Below are 27009 nucleotides of genomic sequence, written 5' to 3'. Positions count from 1 at the left end.
TCAGCAGACCCAAGCAATGAATGGGATCCAACCAAATGTACAAAATGTAACTGCACTTCCTAAGGAATGTGAGGTTGATGAACTATAGTTGAAATACTGGGACCCTAATCAAGTCTCTGCTTCCGCTACCCTTCTTACATGAGCCCATATATTTATGGCACCACTGTGCATACAAATTATCATATGCAACTTCTTTGCAGACTCTCGCAATAGCAAGCTGGAAAATGTACCTCACATCCTCCATTAAATATTTTCAGGACAGTCCAAGCGCATAACTTGAATTTTTTTCAGACAATATATTTGCAGACGTGCCAGACCCAATATTTTTAATTCTGCTTGTTTTCAAAGATTAATGGAATAGCAGACTAATTTAATAAAGAAAGGTATATAACATGTCAAAATTATTAACGAGGGCAGCCAAGCCTTAGAAATAGTGACATTTTTATGTTAATTACGCTCATTTTGGATTCCATCAACTTAATAAGATTGTACTGTGTGCCTGATTATGCCGAACATGTTGGCCTATAAGTCTGCTGGATTACTGGACTACATTTAGAGATGAATGTAAAAATTCAGAAAGCTGGGCCCTTGCATTCCAGATAATGCGTGTTTTATTTCAGCCAATTAGAAATTAGCCTGCTCGTGAAAACATTGTGAAACCTGCAGAAAAAATAAAGCATAGGCCAAACAAATCATAGAAAACCAAATAAAAGTAGAGAAAGTGCACTATTATGTGAAGCCTAGCGACTTGAGAGTACTTACACATGTATAAAGTCTGACTTTCATACCGCCCTTTTTAACTCATCTCCTGTCTTGTACCTCACACCCTACCTACCTCCACATCACTGCCCTTACAAAACTTCCACTTTTCTGCAACCATATTTAAGGCACTTAAAGACGTTATACAGGGGCAACACATTTTTGTTTAAAGCTGCTTCGACTTGCTGTTAGAAGGTCTTCATCTGAAGCTGCAGCAGTGATGATGTCTTAACAATGGGTCATGTGACTGCTGCATCTAATCACTGCAGTGCTAACATGTCCCTGGCATCAGTGACATCATCACTGGCTTACTGCAGCCAGACGTGAAGAGCAATGGTAGACGAGGCACCAGCATAATGGGAGTGGCTGAGGATCAGGTGTGGTGAGAATGGCTTCTTTTAACTTTTTACACCTGGCTGAGTAGCTTTTAAAACACCTTTTTGCTCCCAGATAACCCCTTGAAAAGCTTTTCACCTTAAAATTAAAGGGGTAGTTGTTTAGTAAAAATTCTTTCCTGCGCTCACAGAACCTATTTAAGACATGATAAAAAAATTCCTCCAAATAAAGGAGACTTACTGGATGACTTGATAAGGGTACATTGTGTACCGAAACGCGTTGTCATACTGCTGACTTGAATAAATACAGAGAAGAAACCTTTTTGGGCTAAAAGGAAAATTCTTTGGTGACTGCATAGAGGTGTTGGAATTAGGAGGGGGAACATTGGAAACCATAACCCCCTCCTCCAAAGTAAGTCTCCTTTATTTGGAGGAATTTTTTTATCATGTCTTAAATAGGTTCTGTGAGCGCAGGAAAGAATTTTTACTAAACAACTATTTCTTTATATTTCATATGGGGGTTCCTTTGAGGGACCCCTGATCCCTTTCCAGTGGCTCTCCTCTTGAAAAAGTGGATCATTGCCATACAGACCTATGTACATAATTTCATGGAAAATTGATCCAGAGGTGAGATATCCGGTTTGATATACCAGGAACTTTCTACTCGTTTATATTTTTTCTTTTGGACCATCCAGGGTTCCACTGTATTCTTTGGCGCTTCCTCTTTTTTCTACTTTAAAATTAAAGGGGGATTCTGGGACTTTTACAATTGATGACCTATGCTCAGGATAAGTCATCCATAGTTGATCGTGGTGGTCTGCTGTTTGAGACCCCAGTCAATCAGCTGATTGTGTAGCCCGCTTTCAGTACAGCTGGCCAGACATTGTCGTTGGTGGTCAAGGCCGGAACAGTAATAGATGACTTTACGCCCACTGAAATCAATAGGAGTGATGCTTTCTATTACACTAACAATTCTGATTGGAATAAGGAGCTGGAAGTGTAATAGGAGACATCACTCCCATTGATTAAAAAGGGAGTGAATACATTTACTACACTTCCGCCCCTGACCACCAATGACATCTAGGCAGCTGCATTGACAGTAGGCTGGAAGATCAGCTGATCAGCTAGGATCTCTTGAGCAGACCCCTGACCACCAACTATTGATGACCTATGCTGAGGATAGGTTATCAATAGTAAAAGCCCCAGAACAGTCCATTTTTATGCAGAAAATGTACAAAAAAAAATAGAATAACTGTGTAACTACATTGCATTTTTAATTTTGTCCTTAAGCTGCATTCACAATTATGCAGACTTCAGAGCCGACATCACTTAATTATTTTTTATTCTGGTGATTTGAATTACACCATCTGCATCTGCTGTAGCAGAAATGAAAAATCCCACTGCATTACGGATGCCCTACTAAACTATTAGGGAGGTAACTTTTTGCAAGAGTGTACAGCAACCAGCAGACATGGAACAATGGTTGTCATAACTGGGGGTTGTATGCCAGATTCCTGAATGGTAAATGTATTGAATTACCCCATCATTTCCATTTTGCTTCCATAAATAGACTGTTCAAAAGTGGGGGATCGATGGGATTAAGTAGGCTGGACGAAAACCCCTGTGGTTGCACCAATGATGGCAATATTGTCCTTCAGTGTGGCCTCAAAAGTAGCTTTAATGAGGAAACAGTCATGTGTAGTTTTTAAGAACTTGACGTACGGTGGTTGAAAGATATATATTTGCCGGTAATATATTTAATCTCAGTAGGTATTAGCCACTAATTCTTATCAGAGACCATACTTCTTTGATTCATGCATGGACTTTGGGCTCATGCACCCAACCAATTCTGGCTTTGTACAACCAAAGCTGTAACATGGTTCCTATACTATGGAGCCATATTTACAGTACATCCAGATGCTTCTTATTTCATATGGAGGTTTTGTCTGTAGAATTTAATATGTTTTGTGGCAATAAGTAGCATGCCTATTACAAAGGTATTCTTCTCTAAAAGCTAATATCTCCATTACATGATGCTTACAGAAGCACCATATGATAGCGTGTAGAAAATCTGTGGCTTCATAATAATGAGCAGTAGGGACTTCGTCTTCAGGCTCCATGCACGCTTCACAAAGAAATACATTTGTTGCCTTCCCATTGTAGTAGAAACACATCTTTGAGCAATCAAGAAATTGTTTGACCCATACTTGATCTAATTGAAGTAAACTTTTTTTGCACTGTTGAAGAAGTGTGAGGTTTTGTGGTTACTGCCCCAGTAGACTTAAAATAGAGACACAGCAGATTAAGGCTATAATCTCATACTAGAAAAAAGCCTCTTACTGCTACATGGTTAAAGGTAGACCAAATCTGTATTTCACACTACACACATCTCCATTTATTTAAGGCTTTTCTGGGATCAGATACTTGAAAAGAAACATATTTGTGTTTATGTGAAAGACAATATTGCGATTGTTAATACGTGCGGAGGGCATTTAAGAGCCATCATTGTGCTCTCATTAGAGGTTTATCATGGGTGCAGTTTATGGCTTCCTGTTGGGTGCATTTGCAAAATAATGGATGCCTTGAGATCAGTTTGGACTGCACTCTGAAAGACACAAATGTTTTCTTTACAAATAAAAAAAGATCTTAGCCGCCTTAAAATGCTATAATTTGCACTTGACTCAGTTTCCAATGGGTTGTAGACCAAATGCTGCATTATGTGGTTATTTTGGAAAGAGATTCCATGTCCTAAAATTACCCTCAAAACCTGAGGTCTTAAATCTGCTCTTGTCATGTTGAATTAAGATAGTTGTATACCCAGAAATGATGTTCAAGCACAGCTATTCCACATTCAATATTTCCATGCAAAGTATAGACAATACAGCACAGGGAACTGACTTCTGTAACTTCCATAGATGTTTAGTTCAGTAGCTATCTGCCAGACCTTCCAAAGAGAACATTAATCCTTCTACTCATATAATAAATATAACAAAATTATTAATATGAGGACAATTAGACCCAAAGTGCTTATTTATCATCGTCGCAATTACAGTAGAAATATAGCTGTAATTGTGAATGTACTTGGGTGTAGTTTTCAATGCTGTTCCAATCCCAAAATAGTATGTCCAAAGATAGGATGTTTTTCCTTTTGGCTTAATTTCAGGCAATGTTCCATGGGAAAAATATGCAAATTGGCTCATGTCACCAAAGTAAAGGCTCTTCTGAAAGGAAAGCTATCTGTCAACAAACTGCTTTAGGGTTCTTGCCCATCATCATCAAAGAGCATGGAACTAGTTGAGATGCCTTAGAAAAGTTCAGAATGGAAACTGTTCTTTATTGACAAGACTCAGGGAGTGAAAATAGACTTATTTTCAGACAATGCTCTGTAGAGAAAATAATGAACCTCAAAACACTCTGTCTATAGATAGGTTGTTCTTTCTTTTGGAAGATTCTCTAGTTTGGCTGACATGTGCTAATTAGCATGCTTTTTCCCATGGAGTGTTGCCTACAAAAAGTCTCCATAAATCTGCTGGGTCTCTTCACTCAGAATTCAGGGTCGTGGGCATATTAACTGCAGTTGTTCTTCTCTGCCAGGCATCTGATCCACCGATTCTGGTCCTTATTTTCGGTAATTCAAAATGGCCACTGCAATTTTCTATCAACTAATGTAAACTGTGCGGTGCTTTCTTATTGGCTAGTGGTTATCTCTTGAGCAGCACTAGAAAGTTTAAAGATTGGGTCAGCCATCTTGGACGCCAAAAAAATAGGACCCGAAATCAGCAGTTCGGATGGATGGAAAAGAAGAGCAAGTGTAGGTATTATACACCCCAGCCACTCCAGTCCCAGGACAGAATTTTGTACTGAAACCAGTAGTTTGCTGTAGAGATAGATTGGAATAGACAGTATAAAGACCATCTTCTGATATTACAATTGATATTTTGATCATGACACTTGCTTTTCCACCTCTTCTAAAAACTAAACAAAAATTGTGGACATTGCTGTCCATGCAAAATTCTCAGGTGAGACGCCAGATGGTGGAGTTTCAGGTTTACAAAGACAGCTTATAGAAGCAGAATGTCCTGAGGAAGTGAATCAAGAACTTGTATACAATCTGTTTTAGGAGCTTATATTTAACGGGAGAGAGACTTATAGTCTTGGAGAACCATGGGGTCAAGAGAGGATGCTTTTACGTGTGTGATGAGTGTATGTTTAATGTACGATGAGAAGGAGCCAATGGGTACTGGGGCACGGAGGTGAGTTAAGGTCTTTGAACACATTGGATTAACATGAAAGTTGATTGATCCATATCTATTTCATTGCAATCACTGTAGCATTCTAAAGGATGTTGGTATAAGTAACCGTTTGGATTTTCTGTAATTTTCTCTTGAGACTATATGCTGTATGTCGAAAATGTTTTTTGATATTATGCGGCTATGGAGCTGACCACATTTACAGGGCACCTTTCTTTTTACCATTCCCTGTAAAGGAAAAAAAAATGGGGGCCTGTAGTGGAAACATTTTACATGTGAGAACTTGGAATGGCTTGTATAATTAGGGAATTGGCATGTTACTTATTGAAAAGCCAAGAGTGGTAATACAATGCAGAGGTTTTAATGCTATTCAAAACCAGCACTTGGTGAAAGCCTTACTTGGTGCAATCGTCACAGTTAATGGTGCCTGTTGTCTCCTTTATGGTCCGTTCAGATACAAAAGCTGGATACTCTGTGTCACAGGGCTCCAGAGTCTGCTTTAGCCTTTGAGCTGTAAAAAAATATATATATACAATATACATATATCAATAAGGAATAGACTACAAATATACATGGATTACACACACCATAGATGGTCTTCAAAGGTGATTAGCTTTTTCTTCTATCACCAAGCAACTATTTTCAGGTATAACACTAAGGCCACATTCACACAAGCATACATTTGCATGTGCATAGGTGCGCACAAATCCGTGCGTCCATGTGATTGCCAAAACACGTGTGAACAAAGCTCCGTTCAGCATTGCTGCTGCCGGTGGCCCCATTGAAAGCAATGGCCTGCTGGCAACCCCTGCAGAGGTTTTCGGGGAAGGGCTTTAAATATAAGCCCTTCTCTGAAAATTATCCCTAGCTGTAGTAAAAAATAAATAAAATATATACTCACCTGTCTACCGCTGCCGGGGCTCAGGTGCGTCTAGCCGCTTGTTCTCCCTGCACTGCGCTGAAGCTTTTTCAGCGGGTGGGAATTTAGAATCCTCACCTGCTGAAAGGGCTGTGTCTCATTGGCTGAGCACTCAGCCAATCACAGGCAGTGCTCATCAATTCATTGAATGACAGCTGAGAGCTGCCTGTGATTGGTCACAGCAATTAGCCAATCACAGGCAGCACTCTGCCATTCATTGAATTCAAGGTCTAAATGAGGCCTAATACATTTATATTCTTTTTGTTCTTGGGAAATCTAGGTGACAAATCAGTACTTTCACCACAAGGATTGTCCCTCAAGCTTTCTAGAGTCCTGAATGTCATATCAACATTGCTACGTAATTTGACAGAAACAGAGAACTCAAGAATACAAACACCAAACACTTATATTCAGGTAGAATCTCATTCCATTTTTTTTGTAAGGCCAATAGCTTTGCTCTCGAGTAATTAAGACAGTTGAGGCTACGATCTATGTTTATGTTATATAAAGAATTTGTATGCCCATTGCCCATCTTTCACCCATAAGGTCAACAGATAGTAAACAATATCTAAGGACATAATGTTACTCTTCATATATTTTTTGCTATAAAAAAAAACCTCATAAAATGTGTTTATTTACAACTTGTGTCCAAGACTTCTCATCTAGCAGAAACTGTTAAGTGGAGAATGAAAAACAACTCATAATTCAAGAGACAAGATGATGCGTGGAAAACATCCAATTCCCTTTGTTTGCTATACTGCAGCCAATTTCCTTGTCGTTTTAAGCCTACTCTACACTACATAACGAGGCCAAGTTCAGAACTTGTTACTGATTAAAGTAAAGGACATTAACAAACTATGTAAGTCATAAAGAGTTTCTTGAGACAGACTACGGCCCTGAACAAAAAAATAGCTCAGGAATAATAACATAAATTCTGTATTGTCCACTCTAAGGACTAAGATAGGTACATCAAATTACGTGCTTTGGGAAGGAACTCGTCTGTTGCTATCCCAAGCAAGCTCCTATTGGAATAGGGCTTTTACCAGAAGTCTCCAGTCTTGAACAGATATAGATTTTGTTTGCTTGTAAGCCAACCTGGCCCTATAGGTGTGATGGTTGATGGCCTGATATGCAGGACATCTTGCTTACACCAGGTGAAACTGAGATTACCTCCATTTGATATCCGTATAATCATTATAGAGATTCTGTCACAATTTTTTAGTCCTTCATTGTTCTTGTACATGGCATGTGCCTTGGACTGCAACTCAGTTTCAATCACTTTAATGGAGAAGTTGCAATACCAGATACAGCCCAGGGGCAAGATTGGCAAAGTGTTTGGATATAAGTAGACATTTTTTTAAAACCTTGACAAACCTTTTAATATTATTTGGAGCAAATCGCTCCCACTACTGACTGCATCTTTAGTAAGAAAAACGTCACCCTATCCTTTGCTATTATAAGGAGGAACCATCTTGATATAGTCTAATAAATGTTATGCTGCTGGCGTTAGCATTAGGGAACTGTGATACTTCAGAATCCACTTCCATTGACTGCAATTGCCCCTTAATAGTGAGAAAGGAGTTTGGCCCATTAAATCTTATCAGTCAACCTGGTGTCTTCTGGGTAAAGCCAACCAGATCGAGGAAAACTGAAGGAGGAGGATGCAAGCTGCAGCCCCCTTGTTTTCATTGTTAAGCAGAGGCTGCTTAAGCCATCAGATTTTGGTTCCTGTTTAGTCTGACTTTCCTTGTTATTCCACAAAAATATTAATTGTATGATTGCTAGGGATCCAACCATTTGGATCATCAGGGATCACAAAAATAGAGTGGTGATGTGCTTTTGAGACTACCACTCCATTCACTTCTATAGGACTGTGGGAGATAGCTGAGCACATTGTCCCTTGGGATAGCCCCTTTAATGAATAGCAGAGTCACAGTAATGACTGTTCATATAGACGTATGTTTCCAACAATGTTAGATGATTTAGTAGTTATGTTTTTCCATTAATATTCCATAAATATAAATGATTGGAAAACCTTTTAAATAGTGTAGCGTTCTAGAATGTAAGTGTTGAGCAAGAACTAGTTCACATGTGTGCTTGTAGGTTCTATCTCTCTGCTCAGTAATGGAGCAGGAAAATGGCACCTATTGGCCAAACAGATCCATCTTAGTGCTTTTACCCACTAGCTTTTTTTAGCGCTGCGATATCGCTGCGTTTCTTTTCTGCAGATGTCAAAGGGACTTTCTAATGTTAAAATCACATGGAACAAAAATCGCAAGTTTGTACTTCTGCGATTTTTGTGCAATGCGATTTTAACATTAGAAAGTCCCATTGACAATTGCAGAAAAAAAATGCAGCCATATCACAGCGCTAAAAAAAGCTAGTGGGTAAAAGCCCTTATGTTGGAACAAACAACATGGAATGGACCCCATTAACTGTAATGGGGTCAGTTTAGTTTTCATCCAGCTGTCTGGAGTTTTACAAGGCAAAATATTGCTGCTTGCAGTACTTTTTTGTTTTTTATTTCAAAGGAAAGCTACAACGGAAGTTCTGGAACCTCCGATGATGATGTCATCAGACCCTAAGCCTACTCCTGACATGCACTATAAATAGTGAGCGTCTATTGTAACCACCTGTAAATACTTCCCCGGCCAGAAGAAAATGAAAAAGAACAGTGCCGGGGACCCGGGAAAAAGGTGCAGCAGAGCCCTGGACAACGTTTCTAGGTGATAAATTATTTTTTTTTCCAGCATCTAGGGCTTATTTTCGGGGTAGGGTTTATATTTCAAGCCCCCCTCTCAAAAATCCCTGTGGGGGTTCCCTTCATTCTATTGCTTTCAATAGGATGGCAGCAGTGCCGGCCTCATTGAAAGCAATAGGATAGCATCAATCTCCTGTGCCACAGCTGTGGCAGGGGATTCCTTCATCCCCGCGGGGAGTCCCCTCATCACTGAACACTGTGGCAGAACTAGCACAGTGTTCAGTGATGAAGAGACTCCCCACAGAGTTGAAGGAATCCCCTGCCACAGCTGTCACAGCTGTGGCAGAGGAGCGTGATCCTCTCCCTATGTTTTCAACGGGGCCGGGGCCCCAGCCCCATTGACAATGAGGTAAAAACCCCTGGATGCTGTCACATCCAGGGGTTTCACATCCAGGGAATTCCCTGCTACAGCCGTCACAGCCGCAGCAGGGGATAGCGATGGGACCATATTTTTATGTGCAAATTTTACCATTGTATGATCGCACAACAAGTGCAAATAAAAAACGCGTCTGAAGCTTCAGTTATGCATTTTTTATACATGCGTTTTGCATTTTTTTTCATGTACAGATGCGGGGAAAAAATGCTCATCTGACTGAGCCCTAAGACTGTGTTCACACCTTCGTTAGGGTAATTTCAGAGTTCCTGTCTCTCTGCTCCGTTTTTGGAGGAGAAAAACTGAAATGAAACTAAAAAATGTGGTTGTTTTTTTCCCCATTGATTTAAAAAAAAAAGGAAAGCAAACGGAAAGGCTTCCATTTCGTCAGGTTTCCGTTTTTTTGGATTAAAAAATAGTGCAGTCTGCAGCATGATTTTTCTGAAGCAAACTGATGCATTTCTGTTTGCTTTCTGTCTTTTTGAAACCCCATTGAAATCAATGGAGGAAAAAAAACATTTTTTTCCAGTTTTATTTCAGTTTCTCTTCTAAAAAATGGAGCAGATAAATGGAAACCCTGAGCAGACCCTAATGCAGGTGTTAAAGCAGTCGTATACACAGTAAAACACAGGGTCTTACTTGCTCAGGTTTCTGCACTTAAAGTCAGGTGACCCCCGTATCATACTGCTATAGTGGCTCTTGCTCAAAGTTCTTTTACATTCTCATTCATTTTAATAAAGTACAATAAAATAAGAAACAAGGAAATCAGAATGTTACCTTTCACAGAATGACCTGAGTTCCACCAACTGCATAGATTAAACTCCACCAGGAATCTGAGAAAGATATATTAATATGTTTTTAGGATCTGTTCTAGTTGCAGTTATATATAGTGCATGTGTAAGGGGCTATCATAAAAGGTTACAATGTTGCCACGTAGATGGACTGTGATTTGCACCTAATTTCAGCACATTAGAACTGAGCATGCTCAGTAGGAACTTTCTGGAGAATTGAGCCTTAGTTATATAAGGGACCTTTTTGTGCTTAGTCACAGTAGATAGAGAGATAGTGCTGAGCAAGAGAGTGGAAGGTGCAGCTGTCACTAGACCTGAGAAAGATGAGGAGGGCGTATGCGTGTGATGTCAGTCCTGGTGAGAAGGACTCATGCGTCTTCATTAGTACGGGAACATGTGCAGTCTCTAGCAAGTGGAGCTGTTGACATCACTAAGGTTAGAAAAGGGCAGTCTTTCAAGCACTGGGAAAGGAGAGAGCCTGGACCAAAGGCAGCAATGGACTGTCCATCAGGTGGTCCGACAGTAATTTGCATAAAAGCTAATATATGGACAATGCAACCACACTGAACAGAAATAAAGGTATTTATGGATTCCACTTAAAATTGCACATTGCACGGTAAATTTGGTTCATAGCACAAAAAGGGGACAGATTTCCACTAATGCATCAATGTCTTGAACTTTTGGAGCCAGGTTTTCCAGTTAATTGGAACCTGTCACGTCCCCATAGCACCATAAACTAAGTTATGGTGCTGTTAGTGGAGGTGACAGGGAGCCGGGCGATGCATTATTTATACACAACAGCTCCCGCGATCTAGCAGTGTCACCCTTTCTTTTCAGAGTCCCATGCACTATTCTCCTATGCAAGTCTATGGGAGAGAGCACACAAGGCGATCTGAAAAGAGTCAAATTTTCGAGCACTGCACGATCTTCAACGGGTGACAGCGCTGGATCACGGGTGAGTATAAAAAATACATCATGCGGCTCCCTGTCAAATCTTAGTAGCATCCAAATTCAGCCTAACCCTGCTAAGGCCTTAATAAATATAGACACTGATCAATTTCTCATAATTTTTTTCACCTCTATGCTTGCATCTAGAACATGTATTGCCCAACATTGTTGGTTTGAATATGTGAATGCAAGTGCTTTTAATACAACAGAGAAATTTGGGAAGGATTGGACAGTCTCCGCTCCAGAGTACTTCTAGACATATGCCCACTCTTATGTACCAAAGATAAGCATAATTGGACTAAGCCTTTATTTTCTTAGTTTTATGTGTTTGATAGCTTATACAGCCTTTCACTGTGCTGTTCCTCTGTTATTACTCCTTGAAATGTATGAATAAATTGACAGCTGGGTGTTAGCAGTTGGGGGTGTCCCTATCACTGATACTGTCCAACCAATGCTGACAGAGTAGGGATTGCCGCTTTGGGAAGAGAAACAGTAACATCCAGTTGTCCATTTTATCAGTTCTTTTCTAACAGGAATAACTGAAGATCGGCACAACACATAAGACGTGATTCAGAATTTAGTTTTTAGGGAGAATACTAGTATTTACTAAAACAGTCATATCTGGATAGGGAAAGGAACTTGCTATTTGCATAGCGCCAACTTATACTGCAGCGCTTTCAGGTAATTTATTACCCCCAGTAAGCTGGGTACTCATTTTTCCAACCTCAGAAGGATGGAAGGCTGAGGCAACCTTGAGCTGACTACCTGAACCATTCAGGGATTGTACTCGCAACCTTCAAGTCATGAACGAGAGCATAAGACTGCAGACTGCTGCCTCAACACTCTGCGCCAGACGAAGATAGCAATGCCCTCAAAAGACTAAAAATATTCCTATTGCATTTATGTAGTCGAAAGACTAAATACTAAATTTCACCAGACACAGTTAGCAAACTTCCCATAATTACTATTTTGGATCCAAATAGAGGGACTATTCTGTTAAAGGGGTTTTCCAGGCAGCATCCTGTCAGTGCCGGGATATTCCGGGGTCGGAGCCAAAGCTACTGCCAAGACCCCTCTGTAGTGGCTAGCACTCATAATTGCAGCTGCAGCTCTAATTGGAATCTATGGGAGCTGCGCCTGCAATTACAAGTGCCAGCCACTACACAGGGGAGGCTCTGACCTCCGTGTATCCCGGGACTGACAGCGGGTGCTGCCTGGAAAACCCCTTTTATGCATGACGGCTTTTCGACATGTGGTGGATAGAGTCCATCAAAATATTCAAATGGATGACATTGCAGGAATGTTATGTATCATTTATTCCAATTTTGACTGAATAATAGTATACAGATGTAGAAAACAATAATTTGACATTTAAATGGGTTGTACAAAAATTGCAAGTTATTTCCTATGCATAGGATAGGGAATAACTTGTTGATCGGTGGGCTTCTCAAGGCTGAGGCACCCACTGATTTTTATCCTGTGTCCCACTCTCCTGTTGCTGCCCGAGCCGTTTCTGTCCCCACATTGACTGTAAATAGAGCACTGGCTGAGCATGCACAGTCCACGTTCTATTCATTTCAATGGGGCTCACAGAAATAGCCGAGCAGCACCCGCTTGGGTATCTCCCAATAGATATAGTGCATTTATGTGACCAGTGCTCCATTTAGTCTCCACCTCACTGCGGGGAGTGCAGTAACTAAGGATTAATTAATTAAGGACAGGGAAAATGTGACCCTTATTCTCAAGATAAGTGGGAGTCTCAGCAGTGAGACCCCCAAACGATCAGCAAGTTATCCCCTAACTTGTAGATAGGGGATAACTTGCAATTGTGGAACAACCCCTTTAACACATCTAATATAAAAAAAAGCCTACAGTCTTTTTTGTGCCCTACACTTTGACCCCTTTGCATGACCTTTGGTGGATGATTTTGGTATCATTGGATTAGTTATGTCCTCACTCAGAAAATTTGAGTTTGATAGAGTGAATGACCTGTCAGGCCAGGTTAAAGTTCCTATGTAAAGTGTAGCGGTGCTGTTGTGCTTCAGCGAACAGGAACCACTAGGAAGAGCCAAGTGCTGCTAAGTGACGTTCATACCAAGTGAACATCGAGGAGAGACAGAGAATGAATCGGTATTTGAAATATTTTTCCAGTTGTAACAAGTTAACTTCAATTTACTACCATTTTGTAAATCAAGATACTTTAGCACAATGTGTCACGTTAACAATTGTTCTCAGTAAGAGAAATCAAGTAATCTTGTAGATATGATGACTTTTAATGGCCAACAAAAATACATGATGTTAAAGCGAGCTTTCGGACCTCTCAAAGTCCTTCATTTCTCTTATTGAGAACAATCACATTTTGCTCTACTGGCTAACACAGTACCAAACCTTTTTTTTTCGTTTTACGTTAACAATTGCTACATTTGTACTCGTGGACCTTTTGAAAATTTAAAAATCTATGAAAAAAAAAATATCCCCAAAGGATACACCTGACCCATAATTTCATTAGTTTTTGGCTTTGTTTTGTTTTTGCTAGTTTGTAGACTACTTTAATAGTTTATCATTGTCACCAACTTCGGGAAGCACTACTGCATTACTTTCTGCTGTCATTACTCAACTAGCTTTACTATTCTCAGGCAAGGTATATATTTGAAAAAGATAACAATTAAGACTATAGATATTCTGTTCCATTGGTTATCTTAAAGGGAAGTATTCTGGAAATCCAAGACTCCCGTAACACATTTGTACTATTGAAAACATGACAGTAGTATGTTGTTCGACAGCACAAAGCCATCCTCTCACTAACACCTGACAGCTCGTCTTGAGCCTGACATGAGCCTGTAAGAAACTACTTCACGGAACATGAAATGACAAAGTAACAGAATGAATCATCTACTGTAAGATGGCTTGATGTATTGACGGAAGCCCACCCAGGCAGCAGTCGGCCATTACCCACCACAAGAGTATAACCACGATCAGTGTATTTCCTTGTATCTGTCCACATTAAGAAGACTATACTAGAATTAATGTGTGTGGTAAGCACATGCTCTCTGCTATTTGCTAATTTGTGTGATGCAATAAACATTCTTAGAGCGTGCGGGGTTGACGTGCCTTGTAATGATAAAAATAGACTTACAGGATAAGCTCTGTCATTATCCATTTTACTGCAGCAAACAAGGCATGATAGGGCTGGAAAAGAGCAGATATGTAATAATGTGGAGAAAATGTCTTTCATTTGTACACAAGAAAAATATACAATTTCAAAGTGTTCTCCTTACCTACAAGGTGTGGGTGCACAAACTATGTGACCTGACACATAGTAAAAATAAAAAAAAACAACAGCCTATCAATTTAACATTGGAAGTTGTAGCATCACCTCCTGAATCGGTGGTAGAAGTAGAGATCTGTAGAATGGCACCAGTCCTACGGTAGTTAAGGGCACAGCCATGGTGGCTGGAAGGGCATTTTCCCCGAATGTTGGGTGATTGAAGAGCACCAACAAGTTATTCTGCTTTGGCGTAGCTATTTAGATACCTACCTATTTAGACGTCTTGAGTAGAGATGAGCGAGCACGCTCGGATAAGGCAGTTACTCAAGCGAGCATCGCTCTTCTCGAGTAACTGCATTCTCGTCCGAGCAGGCTCAGGGGCGGCAGGGAGGAGAGAGAGAGACCTTTCTCACTCTCCTCCCCGCTTCCCGACGCCCACCCCGAGTTTGGACGAGAATGCAGTTACTCGAGAAGAGCGATGCTCGCTTGAGTAACTGCCTTATCCGAGCATGCTCGCTCATCTCTAGTCTTGAGTAAAGGAAAGTTTAGCTAACTGTGGTCCTACAAACAAGTGCACAAACAAACAGGACTATGCAGATGTACATAAAAGTGTATTCTTTAAGATGGTATTACAAGAAAGGTTCACATTCACTTCAATGGACACTTTACATGTAATACCAAGCCTTGCCACTGTAGTAGAACAAAGCTGTCTGCCTCATGTAGAGATAAGCTCAATGCACAAACACACTGACCCGATGAGCAGCCGACTGGTGGGGGTCCTGGGTCAATGGGATGACAATCAGTCTATTGATGGTCTATCCTGTAGATAGGTCATCAATAGTTCACAATTGGATAACCCCTTTATATTTGGGCCACTATTGGGGAGGAAAGAAGGAAAAATGGTTAATGGTTGTTTACATATCTCACTATTGGACAAGGAATCTTATATCTAAGGTAAAAATTGGCCCCATCATTATGGTTCTGGGTTTTTAATCCAATAGTAAAGGATCTTAGACTTTCTGCTTCCAAAGGACCTAGAGATGTAGCCTAGTTTTACTTGCATCTTAACAGTTTATTTGACCTTTCAATAGATTTTCAATGCTGTTTGTTGTGTTGATATAATATAACAATAGCTTTTCAATGGATTCATGTAAGATAACTTGTCACAGAAATTGATCGCAGTCAAGTTAAACTCTGCTACATCTGTGCAGCAGTTACATGACCTGTTTCTATAGAACATACTGTACACCCTTGATAAGAAGCGTAAGGCCTCATGTCCACACGGTACATCAGGCCTGCGTAGATTTCTGCTGCTGATGCACTATAATTGTCTTTTTTTTCATGCGGGAGATCAATTGAGATCAATTGAGAGAGAGCTCTCGCACACGAGATCCGCATTAAAATTGAGCATGCCGCAGTTTTTTTTACCCATGTGTGAAATCCGCAAATCACTTAGGGATGCAGATTTGCTTTTTTTCTCCTGCGCGGATTTGCTAAATATAATTTCCCTGTGGACATGAGCCCTCAGTGTAACAATTAAATGACCACAATAGTTAAACAATGTATAATGGGGTAGAGAAGGGATCTAAGAAATTCTACAGAATATGGAAGACATACTTACATCGAGCAGGCTGTGGGCACTGTCACTGCTCTCTTTATTAGTTCTGCACATGGCTTGGTAATCATACAGGGTTATCCTAGGGGATTATGATACATACCGATTATACGAATGTAACAACAACGTAATTTATCAAGAATCATTCAGCATAAAAACACACATAAAAACACAATGCAAAAAACGGTAAATTAATATGTTCATTGGCATTTCAACAAAACCTGTGCAAAGGTTTTAGGCAGGAGTGGAAAAAATGCTGCAAAAGTAAAGATCCTTTAAAAAAATAGAAATGTTAATAGTTTGTTTTCATCAACTAAAAAGCAAAATGAATGAACAAGAACAAAAGGTAAAACAAATCAATATTTGGTGGGACCAGCATTTGTCTTCAACAGAGATGAGCGAGCATTGCCTTTAGATCTCTCTCTCTCCCCCCCCCCCCCCGCTCCCTCCTGCTGACTGCCACTACTCACCGCTCCCCCGCGCCGGCCCCCGAACGTTTCATCTCGAGCGGGCAGGTACTCGGTAAAGGCAATGCTCGCTCGAGCAATTGCGTTTACCGAGTATACTCGCTCATCTCTAGTCTTCAATTCTTCTAGGCATACTCGCACACAGTTTTTGAAGGAATTAAGCGGGGAGGTTGTTCCAAACATCCTGGAGAACTAATCACAGATCTTCTGTAGATGTTGGCTTGCTCAAATCCATCTGTCTCTTCATGTAACCCCAGACAGACTGGATGATGATATCAGGGCTCTGAGGAGGCCGTATCCTCACTTCCAGGATTCCCTGTTCTTTTTTACACTGCAGATAGTTCTTAATGACTTTGGCTGTGTGTTTGGGGTGGTTGTTCTGCTTCAGAATAAATTTGGAGCTAATTAGACACCTCCCTGGTGGTACTGAAAGATGGTTAAGTATCTGCCTGTATTTATCTCATATCTATCTATCTATCTATCTATCTATCTATCTATCTATCTATCTATCTATCTACCTATCTATCTCTCTATCTCATATGTATCTATTTATCTCTCTATCTCATATCTATCTATCTCTCTCTCTCTCTCACTATTTATCTATCTACCTCACTATAAATTTATCTATCGCTCTCATATCTATCTATCTATTTCATATCTATCTATCTGTCTATTTATCCCATATCTATCTATTTATCTATCTATCTATCTATCTATTTCTCATATCCAAGTCATATCCATCTCATATTGATTTATCTATCTCATAGCTATCTATCTAATATCTATCTCATATCTATCTATCTATCTATCTATCTATCTCACTATCTATCTATTTATCTATCTATCTCATATCTATATATCTATCTATCCATCTCATATCTATTTATCTATCTCATATTTATCTATCTAATATCTATCTCATATCTATTGATCTCATATCTATCTATCTATCTATCTGTCTGTCTGTCTATCTATCTATCCATCCATCTCATATCTATTTATCTATCTCATAGCTATCTAATATCTATCTCATATCTATCCATCTCATATCTATCTAACTATCTATCTATCTAAGTATTTATCTATCTCCTATCTATCTATCTATCTATCTATCTATCTCCTATCTATCTATCTATCTATCTATCTATCTATCTATCTATCTATCTATCTATCTATCTCATATCTATCTAGCTCAGATCTATCTATCTAATATCTATCTATCTCTCTCTCTCTCATATCTATCTAGCTCAGATCTATCTATCTATCTCATATCTATCTATTTTATATCTATCTATCTTATTTCTATCTATCTATCTAGCTCAGATCTATCTATCCCATATCTATCTATCTATCTATCTATCTATCTATCTATCTATCTATCTATCTATCTGTCTCATATATTTGTCATATCTATCCATCTCATATCTATCTATCTATCTATCTATCTGATATCTATCGATCTCACTACTTATCTATCTACCTCACTATCTGTTTATCTATCTCATATCTAACTATCTATCTATCTTATATCTATCTATCTATTTTTCCCATATCTATCTATCTCCTATCTATCTATCTATCTATCTATCTATCTATCTATCTATCTATCTCATATCTATCTTTCCCATATCTATCTATCTATCTATCTATCTATCTATCTATCTATCTATCTATCTCATATCTATCTTTCCCATATCTATCTATCTATCTATCTATCTATCTATCTATCTATCTATCTATCTATCTATCTATCTATCTATCTATCTATCTATCTATCTATCTATCTATCTATCTATCTATGTGTCTGTCCGTCTGTATATCTCTATATCTCTCTATCTATCGTCAGAAGTTGGTGCAAACTTTTTTGTGACATTTTTAAAGTAAATATTCTCTGGTCTGATTAGCTCCGTGTGGCACTGTAAAACTGCAGATGGAAAAACTGCTGCAGTCACTAGTACTAACACCTGGCAGCCATGGTTAAAAGTCAAAAGGTGGAAACGGGGGCTTTATTAGGTGTTTTTTACACAATAATAATACATCATGCTGAATATCTCCACACTGACCAGGTTAAATTGTAAGAAGTAGTTCCAGCAGTTCCTCTAGCAGCACACAGTATTGGTCTAGAAGTGTGGTTTATTTCACCTTCCTTCATACAGTTTTATTTTTACTTGCTGCTTTGCGGCTACCTGTATCCTTATACTGCTGATTATAGCAGAGAAAAGTGGTAATTACTTGTTTTCTTTGAGAACTAACTATATAACCATCAAAGGGTGGTCCATGCTTGATGGTCCCGTCATTTCATAGCATACTACCACTTGTACAGATAACATGCCTAAGTTTCAACTTATTTTAATTACCATCTGCAAACTCACACTATATTATTATCATCATCAATGCTTCTAAAACAGTTTAATTCAAAGGTTCGTCATACTATAAGCTCAACTGCCTGACTTTTCATACAAAACTTATTTTTTAGTGCTGCAATCACATCGTGCAGAATACCAATTAGGGTGGGCATGAGCAACAGTGGGGACCTGGTGCTGGAGAGGAGCCTAAAGTCACATAAGAAGACACCAGTGGCACATGGTAGGTGTGGGCTCCGTGACAGATTTTTTTATGGGCTTAGGTTGCTTCAAGTTACAGTTGTAGAGATCGTCACATCGATAACCATTGCCTATATTATTTGCGCCCATTCAAAGTGACTGAGAAAGCTTCTCTTCGCAAATAGCAAAGAGCTCCACTGGGGTCACTATGGAGACCTTATAACTACTAGGGCCACTATGCGGGATCCTATTACCACTCAGGCCACTATGGGGTTCACTATTACTATACAGTCTTGCTATTAGAATCAGCCCTTTAAAGGCAACCATAAGGCTGATGTAGCCCTCAGTGAAAATGAGTTTGACGCCCCTGTCCTAAACTATTCATGACCTCTCCTTAAAGGAGATGTCCCGCGCCGAAACGGGTTTTTTTTTTTTTTAAACCCCCCCCCCCCGTTCGGCGCGAGACAACCCCGATGCAGGGGTTAAAAAAACCACCCGCACAGCGCTTACCTGAATCCCGGCGGTCCGGCGTCTTCATACTCACCTGCTGAAGATGGCCGCCGGGATCCTCTGTCTTCATGGACCGCAGGGCTTCTGTGCGGTCCATTGCCGATTCCAGCCTCCTGATTGGCTGGAATCGGCACGTGACGGGGCGGAGCTACACGGAGCTACACGGAGCCCCATAGAGAAGAGGAGAAGACCCGGACTGCGCAAGCGCGGCTAATTTGGCCATCGGAGGGCGAAAATTAGTCGGCACCATGGAGACGAGGACGCCAGCAACGGAGCAGGTAAGTATAAAACTTTTTATAACTTCTGTATGGCTCATAATTAATGCACAATGTACATTACAAAGTGCATTATTATGGCCATGCAGAAGTGTATAGACCCACTTGCTGCCTCGGGACATCTCCTTTAAGATATGTTGGAGTCTGCCACTCAGAATTCCCACTGATCAGTTGAATGAAGTGACAGCGGTGCTTGAATGGGACTGAGCTACTCTCTAGCCATGTGAGCTTCAATCAGCGGATCAGTGGAGATCCCCACTGATCAACTATGGATAATAATCTATCCTAAGGATAGATCATCAATGGTTTACTTCCGGAAAACATATTTAATATATTATACCATTGTTACATTACTGGCAGTGTAAGGGTGCGGGCAGACGAGCATAGGCGTATTTACGTTCGCACGAGCGCAACGTATAATCGCCCGAGCGATCGTTTTTCACCGATCACGACCAGAGCTAGAAAGCGTATTTTCCTTTGTTCCTACTTTGCAAACGGTCTTTTCGGCGATCGAATATGCGTTGGCGCGTATTTCGGTCGCATATGTTCCATGTTTTTTTCGGGTTGCCGTTTTTGCGCGCCGTAAAATCGCCCATGTGAACGAATACATTCAAAACCATTGCCTCAGATGGTCACGTATATACGTTTGGTCGCAAAAACGCGCCGTTTATGCGCTCGTCTGCCCGCACCCTTAGACTGCGTAAGGGCATGCTGTTTTGATGGGAGACCCCCACATCAGGTAAAATACCCTTATAGGTAATAGGAATGGGTGGTCTGAAATGGCCAAGACAATTCAAGATAATGTAGCAATGCTGCAATACAATGCCAATCACAATCAGAGTTATCAGCAGGTGGGGATTTTAAATCCCCGCATGCTGATAAATCAGAACTACAGATCCGGGACAGCGCCAGAAGTCGCGGCTGAGCCATGGCAGCTGAAAGCAGGTGAGTATTTTATTTTATTTTTTTTTACACATTTTAAATGGCTTTTCAGGGAAGGGCTTATGAATCCCTTCCCTAAAATCTATTGACGGGTGGCGGGGCTCAGCAGGGACTTCTCGCGCTGTCCCTGACTCTGTAGCGCTGCTGATCTATCAGCATGCGGGGATTTAAAATCTCCACCTGCTGGTAGCTCTGATTGTGATTGGCTGAAGCAGGTGAGTATTTTATTTTATTTTTTTACACATTTTAAATGGCTTTTCAGGGAAGGGCTTATGAATCCCTTCCCTGAAATCTATTGACGGGTGGCGGGGCTCAGCAGGGACTTCTCGCGCTGTCCCCGACTCTGTAGCGCTGCTGATCTATCAGCATGCGGGGATTTAAAATCTCCACCTGCTGGTAGCTCTGATTGTGATTGGTTGAAGCGCTCAGCCAATCATAATCAGAACTACCAGCAGCTGGGGTTTTTAAATCCCCAGATGCTGATAGCTCAGAACTACAGAGCCGGGGACAGTGCCAGAAGTCACGTCTGAGCCCCGGCAGCTGAGTATATATTTATTTAATTTTTTAACACTATTTTAAATGGCTTTTCAGGGAAGGGCTTATCTTTAAAGAACTTCTCTAAAAGCCCCTCAGCTGCCGGGGTTCAGCCGCGACTCCTCGCGCTGTCCCCGGCTCTGCACTGATGTGCTGATCTATCAGCAGCCAGGGATTTAAAATCCCTGCCTGCTGAAAGAGCTGATTGTGATTGGCTGAGGCGCCTCAGCTAATCACAATTAGCTCTTTCAGCAGGCGGGGATTTTAAATCCCCACCTGCTGATAGATCAGGACTGCAGAGTCGGGGACAGCGCAGAGAAGCCGCAGCTGAGCCCCGGCAGGTAAAGGGAGGTGAGGTTCTTTTTTTTTTTAATTTATACTTTTTTTCATGGTTTTATGGCAATGGAGACGGTCATGTGTTCTTTCTTCCGGCAGTGCGGAGAGTCATCCGCACCTGCAGTGCGGCCGTCTTATCCTGCAGTAACACGGGCGCATAGGCGCCCGGATGCGCCCGTGTGACTGAGCCCTAACAAGTACGAACTGACTCGTTTGACAATGGAAGAAGAAATTTGAGTGATGACCCAACTACAAAGTGTTTTCTTACATTTGATGAACTGCAACATTTAGGCGTTGGCTTTACTGCAGAAACATAAACCCTGTCTTGTTTGATAGAATATTTAACTGGTGATGATATGGTTTCTAAAAATATATCAGGCTGCTTTCATATCTGCAGTGAGGCTTCAGTTTCCTGCCCCATTTGGGGAGCAGGAAAGGGGAATCCCATGGCCGAACAGGTTCGTCTTATGATGAAACCAAACAGCGCTGAAGAGACCCCATTGACAATAATGGGGTCTGTTGGGTTTTTGCTGAGCTGCCCGAAATTTTCCTGGAAGATAAAGTGCTCCATGCAGTCCTATTTCTTCTGGTATTTTATGCCAGATCTGCGACGGAAGTTCTAAACAGAGATTTCAGCACAGCAGATGTGATCTTGGCCTTAATGTTGATTGTGTTATAGAATAAAAGGTACTTGCATATAAAAGTCTGACAAAAATGTAATATAAAAATGTATATGTGCACTAGAATAGAATAAAAAAACAGAAATGAAAAATGACACTAAAACTAACTGACGGTTATAGGCCTACTCACCCAGTGTAATAGGCCTAAAGAGCCTTTCATACGGCCCAATAATCAGGAAAAAACATCACCCGAGAGTTTCTTTGCCCAAATATCGGCCCATATAAAAGTACAAGTGATCAGCCAACGAACACGCAGCTGACTGGCTCGTTCATGTGAGCATAAACATGCTCACTTTTTGGCTGCACATCTTGCTATGCAAATGCAGAAATTTGCAGCCGACCACTGAGAGCTCTATAGGAACAAAAAATCGTATCAATGATCATGTATGTCCTAATAAAGTCTGAATCAACCTATAGGCCTGATAGACGAGCGTCAATCTCACTGATCAGCACTCATCTACCAGAGCAAATTGCTCAGTGTAAAAGGACCCTAAGATAAATAGATGACTTTTCAGTGGCACAATCACAAATAATTACTGAAATTGCCTTTTAGTGTCAGAACGAGTGGTCTCTTCATTTCAAGGTTTTGACTGCTTTGGATAGTGCCTTTTTGTTAAGTACCATTATGATAAGCTGATAACCGGGTGGTCTGCTGCTAGGACCTCAAGTGATCATCTGTAATCCGCAGGGAGATAGAACAGCGTTATATTTCCCTGCAGCACTCCTACAGGATAAATGAAGAATGACACAGCTCCCATTGAAATTAATGAGCTATCTGTGTAATGCATTTATATGCTTGTACATCCAGAGTGAGTATACTGTGTAAAAGATGACAGTTCTCGACTATTAGTACATAATGCCCCAAAAGTGCATTTGAAACCATATTTTCTAACATAGATAACCCCTCAAAAATTTCAAAGATGAGATTGTATAGGAAAAGTATTTAGGACCCATTAAGATTAAAATAGCGGCGGTCAATGGTGGTCATTTATTTTAAAGTATTGGAACTGTAGACAATTCAAGCCATTAGCTTCATCATCAGAGTCCTTACCTTTTAAATGAACCCATTGTTAACAACTTGTTCATCACAGCACCTTCAATTTCTCCAAAAAAACGCCCAGTCTGGGGAGAAATGAGAAAGAATAATAAATTACTACAAGTACTTGAGCACAGGATGAAATATAACTATGTAGAGCCAAGCATTACATTTTACACGACTGACCTCCGACATGATCCACCTAAGTGCTCTGAGCTGCCTGTTCAGTTTAACTGTCTGAGCTGAGCGGAGTGATTGACAAATTACTGATGTTGTAAACTGTTCACCGTCTAACACACAGAAAATATGGACTGGGAAAATGTTTGCAGAGTTCTCTTAAGGACAGGCCACATAATAAAAGTAAAGTTTGGCTTCCTAACAATAAGTGATAATTATTCAGTTAAAGGGGAGCCCTCACTTCTGAACAGTGCTTCTCAGCTCTGATGCACACCATGTATGACTGTTGTGGCAAGTTGAGGTCTGCTTGCCACAGGATCACCCAATTTGGGATGCCGGAATGGCCCCTCACACGAAATATGCTCCAGAGACGTGGATTCTCTTTAGTTCTGGCTCATGCCAGCTTTTATTTCACAGCACACAACGTAAATTATATACAGTCCACAAAGCTTGGAGTTCATAACCCACAGGGTTCTGTCACTAACCCCTCCTGGGGCTTCTGCAGGGTGTCGCTTCCTCCTTCAGACCGGGTGACAGACCCAACTGGTCTCCACTGGACCTCAACTTGCAGCCTGTCCTGCACTGCCAAGCTGTAACTTTCCTTTGCTTCTGGCAGGAACTGGCTTAAATGCAACCATTTCCTGCTACACCTATCAAGTGTTAACCCTTACTTCTACTTTCCAGGTATCAGACTGCCTGACTAGCACACTCTGCAGGTCATTCTGATACTGCACCACTACACTGTCCATACAAGCAGGTTTTTTTCCTGGTTCACAGAAAATTCTCATGGCACGGTTCATCAGATGACATACTATGGAGATACAAGTAGGGGCAGCATGATGCCTCAGTGGTTAGAACTATTGCCTTGCAACACTGAGGTCCTAGGGTCGAATCCGTCTAAGGCTGTATTTACACAGCCGATATTCTTACATGAGTTCTATGTCCGAGACTGAAAGAATTCAAATGGAAAACGAAGCCATGCATTTGAATGGATTGATTCACATGGGCAATTTTTTATTTGGACCAATGGTCCGAATTTGAAAAAACGCTCAATGTCCTATTTTCATGTGAATCTTGCACGAGAATGGGTCATGTAATGTGCAGTGTGCAACTCGCTCTTGGTTGTGTGAATATAGCCTAAGGACAACTTGGAGTTCATATGTCCTCCCTGTATTTGCATTGGTTTACTACCACGGTCCAGAAACACATACGTAGGTGAATATAGATTGTGAGCCCCAATAGGGACAGAACCCAATTTCAAGTGATGTGGATGCACTATATAAATAACGATGATTGAGATACTTTCTCCTAAAAGCATTAAATTGAACTGGACCTCCTAAGCCCACAATGAGCAGAGGTTTAGCTCAATAAATTACACAAATTACTCAAGAGAGCATCACCTTTTCGGGTAACTGCTGGCTCGTTCCTGAAAATTCCCCGCTCCCCTCCGCCGCCCCGCTCCGACCCCCGCGGTCCCCCCGAATCTTCAGGGACCAGACAGCAGTTACTCGAAAAAGCCGATGCTCTCTCTCTCTCTCTCTCTCTCTCTCTCTCTCTCGTAAATCGCCTTAAGGAATATGCTCACTCATCTCTAGTGGTAAGGTATTGCAAGACAATAGATGATAGATTGTTGGGTTAGGACCCCACAGTGACTTTTACTTGCCTTAAGAATACAGAGGGATAATAAAATATATTTAAAAAAAAACTATAACCCTGAACAATGACAAAAAACTATCCAAGAAATGAAGATTTCAGAAAACTACAAATGTCTTTAATTTGCATTGTTTTATGTACAAATGTTCAACATTTAAATGATGTTAAAAGAATGTTCAATCTGATGAGCAGGAGACAGGGAACAATCTAGTGCTCTCATTTTGTTGTCAACATTAATTGTTTTCCTTTGATTTGATGATGAATGTTCTTCGGATGATTAATGGAACCTTCTCCGTGCTGTGCTAATACAATACATTTGACAGATTAAAGTATTTTTTACAATGGACAATAGAGCATTAGACTAGGAACAAAATTAGAACACAATGTAATGATTGTCTTGTTAAGGCACCAACATTTTGTGCAATAAGAAACAGGAGAACATTTTGGAATAGTCCATCTCTTAAGGGTCATTTACAAAGGATGATTATCACGCAAAATTAATGCAATCATACTGTCTAAATACACAATCATTGCGCACTATTTGTTTGCAGTTTGCTGGTCACTCACTTTCACCCATCATAAAAATCATCACTGGATCGCCAGCTTCTCGCTGAGTGTAAACACTCCCCACTCAGCGCTTCGCATAAAAGCGAGGAGTTAGCAGGAGGCCAGCAAGGATGTACCTGTCTAAACACTCTGCATGAGCACTAATAACCTAGCGGTGACGTCAGCGCTTGTGCAGTCGTTTAGCTGATTGTCGTCTTGTCTGAATGGGACATTAGTCAACTGGGGGTTTATGAAAGATTAATCATAGATTATCTTGCAAAGGAGTATTTGGAAGGATTGACACCTTTTTCAACCCATTAAAGACCAGGGCGTTTTGGTCCTAAAGCCTAGTTCACACGAGCGTGGTATTAGCACAGTATAGGTGTGCGAAAAAAATCACACCTATACTGCACTAAAAACTGCATGAACGGGCAGCTGCTCACTGGAGCAGCTGTGCTTAAAAAAGAGCAGTTGCTCCAGAAGGAGAGAGAGAAGAAGCCCTGCAGAGCTCTGGGATTTCCCCATAGCAGGGAAAGAGAGACTGGGGCTACTGGGGATTAACCCATATCCCCCCTCTGTCTCTCCCTGCTATGGGTTTAATCTCCAATTAACCCCCCCCCCCTCGCTCTCTCTCTCTCTGCTCTGGGGATCCCCAAGGGATATCCCCATAGTGCAGAGAGAGTGGACAGGGCAATAGGCCTTCTCACAGGAATTCACCATAGCAGAGATGGGGCGTGGCTAGAGAGGCGGTGCTAGAGGGTGGATCCTTTTCTCCCCCATGCTCTCAGGGAAGCCCTGTAACCTCACCCCCTCTTTCTCCCTGCTGTAGGGAAATCCCTTGGGGAAAGAGGTGGAGGGAGTCCCTACTACCCTCCACTGCTGGGGAATTGCCCAGCTGCAGGGCTGGAGAAATTCTCAGCTGCTTACAGCAGGACATTTAAAATGTGCTACCCAGAAGCACATTTGAAACGTCCTGCTGTACATTTCTGTTAGTCCCCGCGAGATTAAGGGAACCCTTGGGGCTTCCTCTCATGCCCGTGGGGACTAACAGGAGTTTACAGCGCAACATTTAAAATGTGCTTCTGGGACGCACCTTTTAAATGTCCTGCTGTAAGCAGCGGGGAATTCCTTCCGTCGGCAGAAATCCTCCTAATGAGATTTGTAATCTCATTTTCCGGTGCAGGAGTTTCCATAAACACCTGCTCCTATAGGAGTCAATGGAAACTCCTGCTCAGCTCACACCAAAGATAGGTCAGGTACTATCTTTTCTCGCACCACGGACCTTGGATGC

At 41.0% G+C, this 27009-nt stretch overlaps 1 protein-coding gene across 1 annotated transcript in view; it reads right to left on the bottom strand.

Annotated features, from left to right (window-relative positions):
- Nucleotides 1–27009, bottom strand: part of CACNA2D3 (calcium voltage-gated channel auxiliary subunit alpha2delta 3) — a 1017883-nt gene that overhangs the window by 39962 nt on the left and 950912 nt on the right. Inside the window, exons 32-36 of the mRNA XM_066596541.1 lie at nucleotides 23358–23428; nucleotides 16026–16101; nucleotides 14273–14325; nucleotides 10175–10230; nucleotides 5744–5855 (exon numbers count right to left, since the gene is read on the bottom strand). Of these exons, the coding sequence (XP_066452638.1) occupies nucleotides 5744–5855; nucleotides 10175–10230; nucleotides 14273–14325; nucleotides 16026–16101; nucleotides 23358–23428 (368 nt within the window). The remainder of the gene's footprint in view (nucleotides 1–5743; nucleotides 5856–10174; nucleotides 10231–14272; nucleotides 14326–16025; nucleotides 16102–23357; nucleotides 23429–27009) is intronic.

The sequence above is a fragment of the Eleutherodactylus coqui genome, chromosome 3 (assembly GCF_035609145.1).
Source record: "Eleutherodactylus coqui strain aEleCoq1 chromosome 3, aEleCoq1.hap1, whole genome shotgun sequence".
NCBI lineage: Eukaryota > Metazoa > Chordata > Amphibia > Anura > Eleutherodactylidae > Eleutherodactylus > Eleutherodactylus coqui.
The sequence above is the reverse complement of the archived record's forward strand: the minus strand, read 5'-3'. Positions and strand labels throughout refer to the sequence as shown.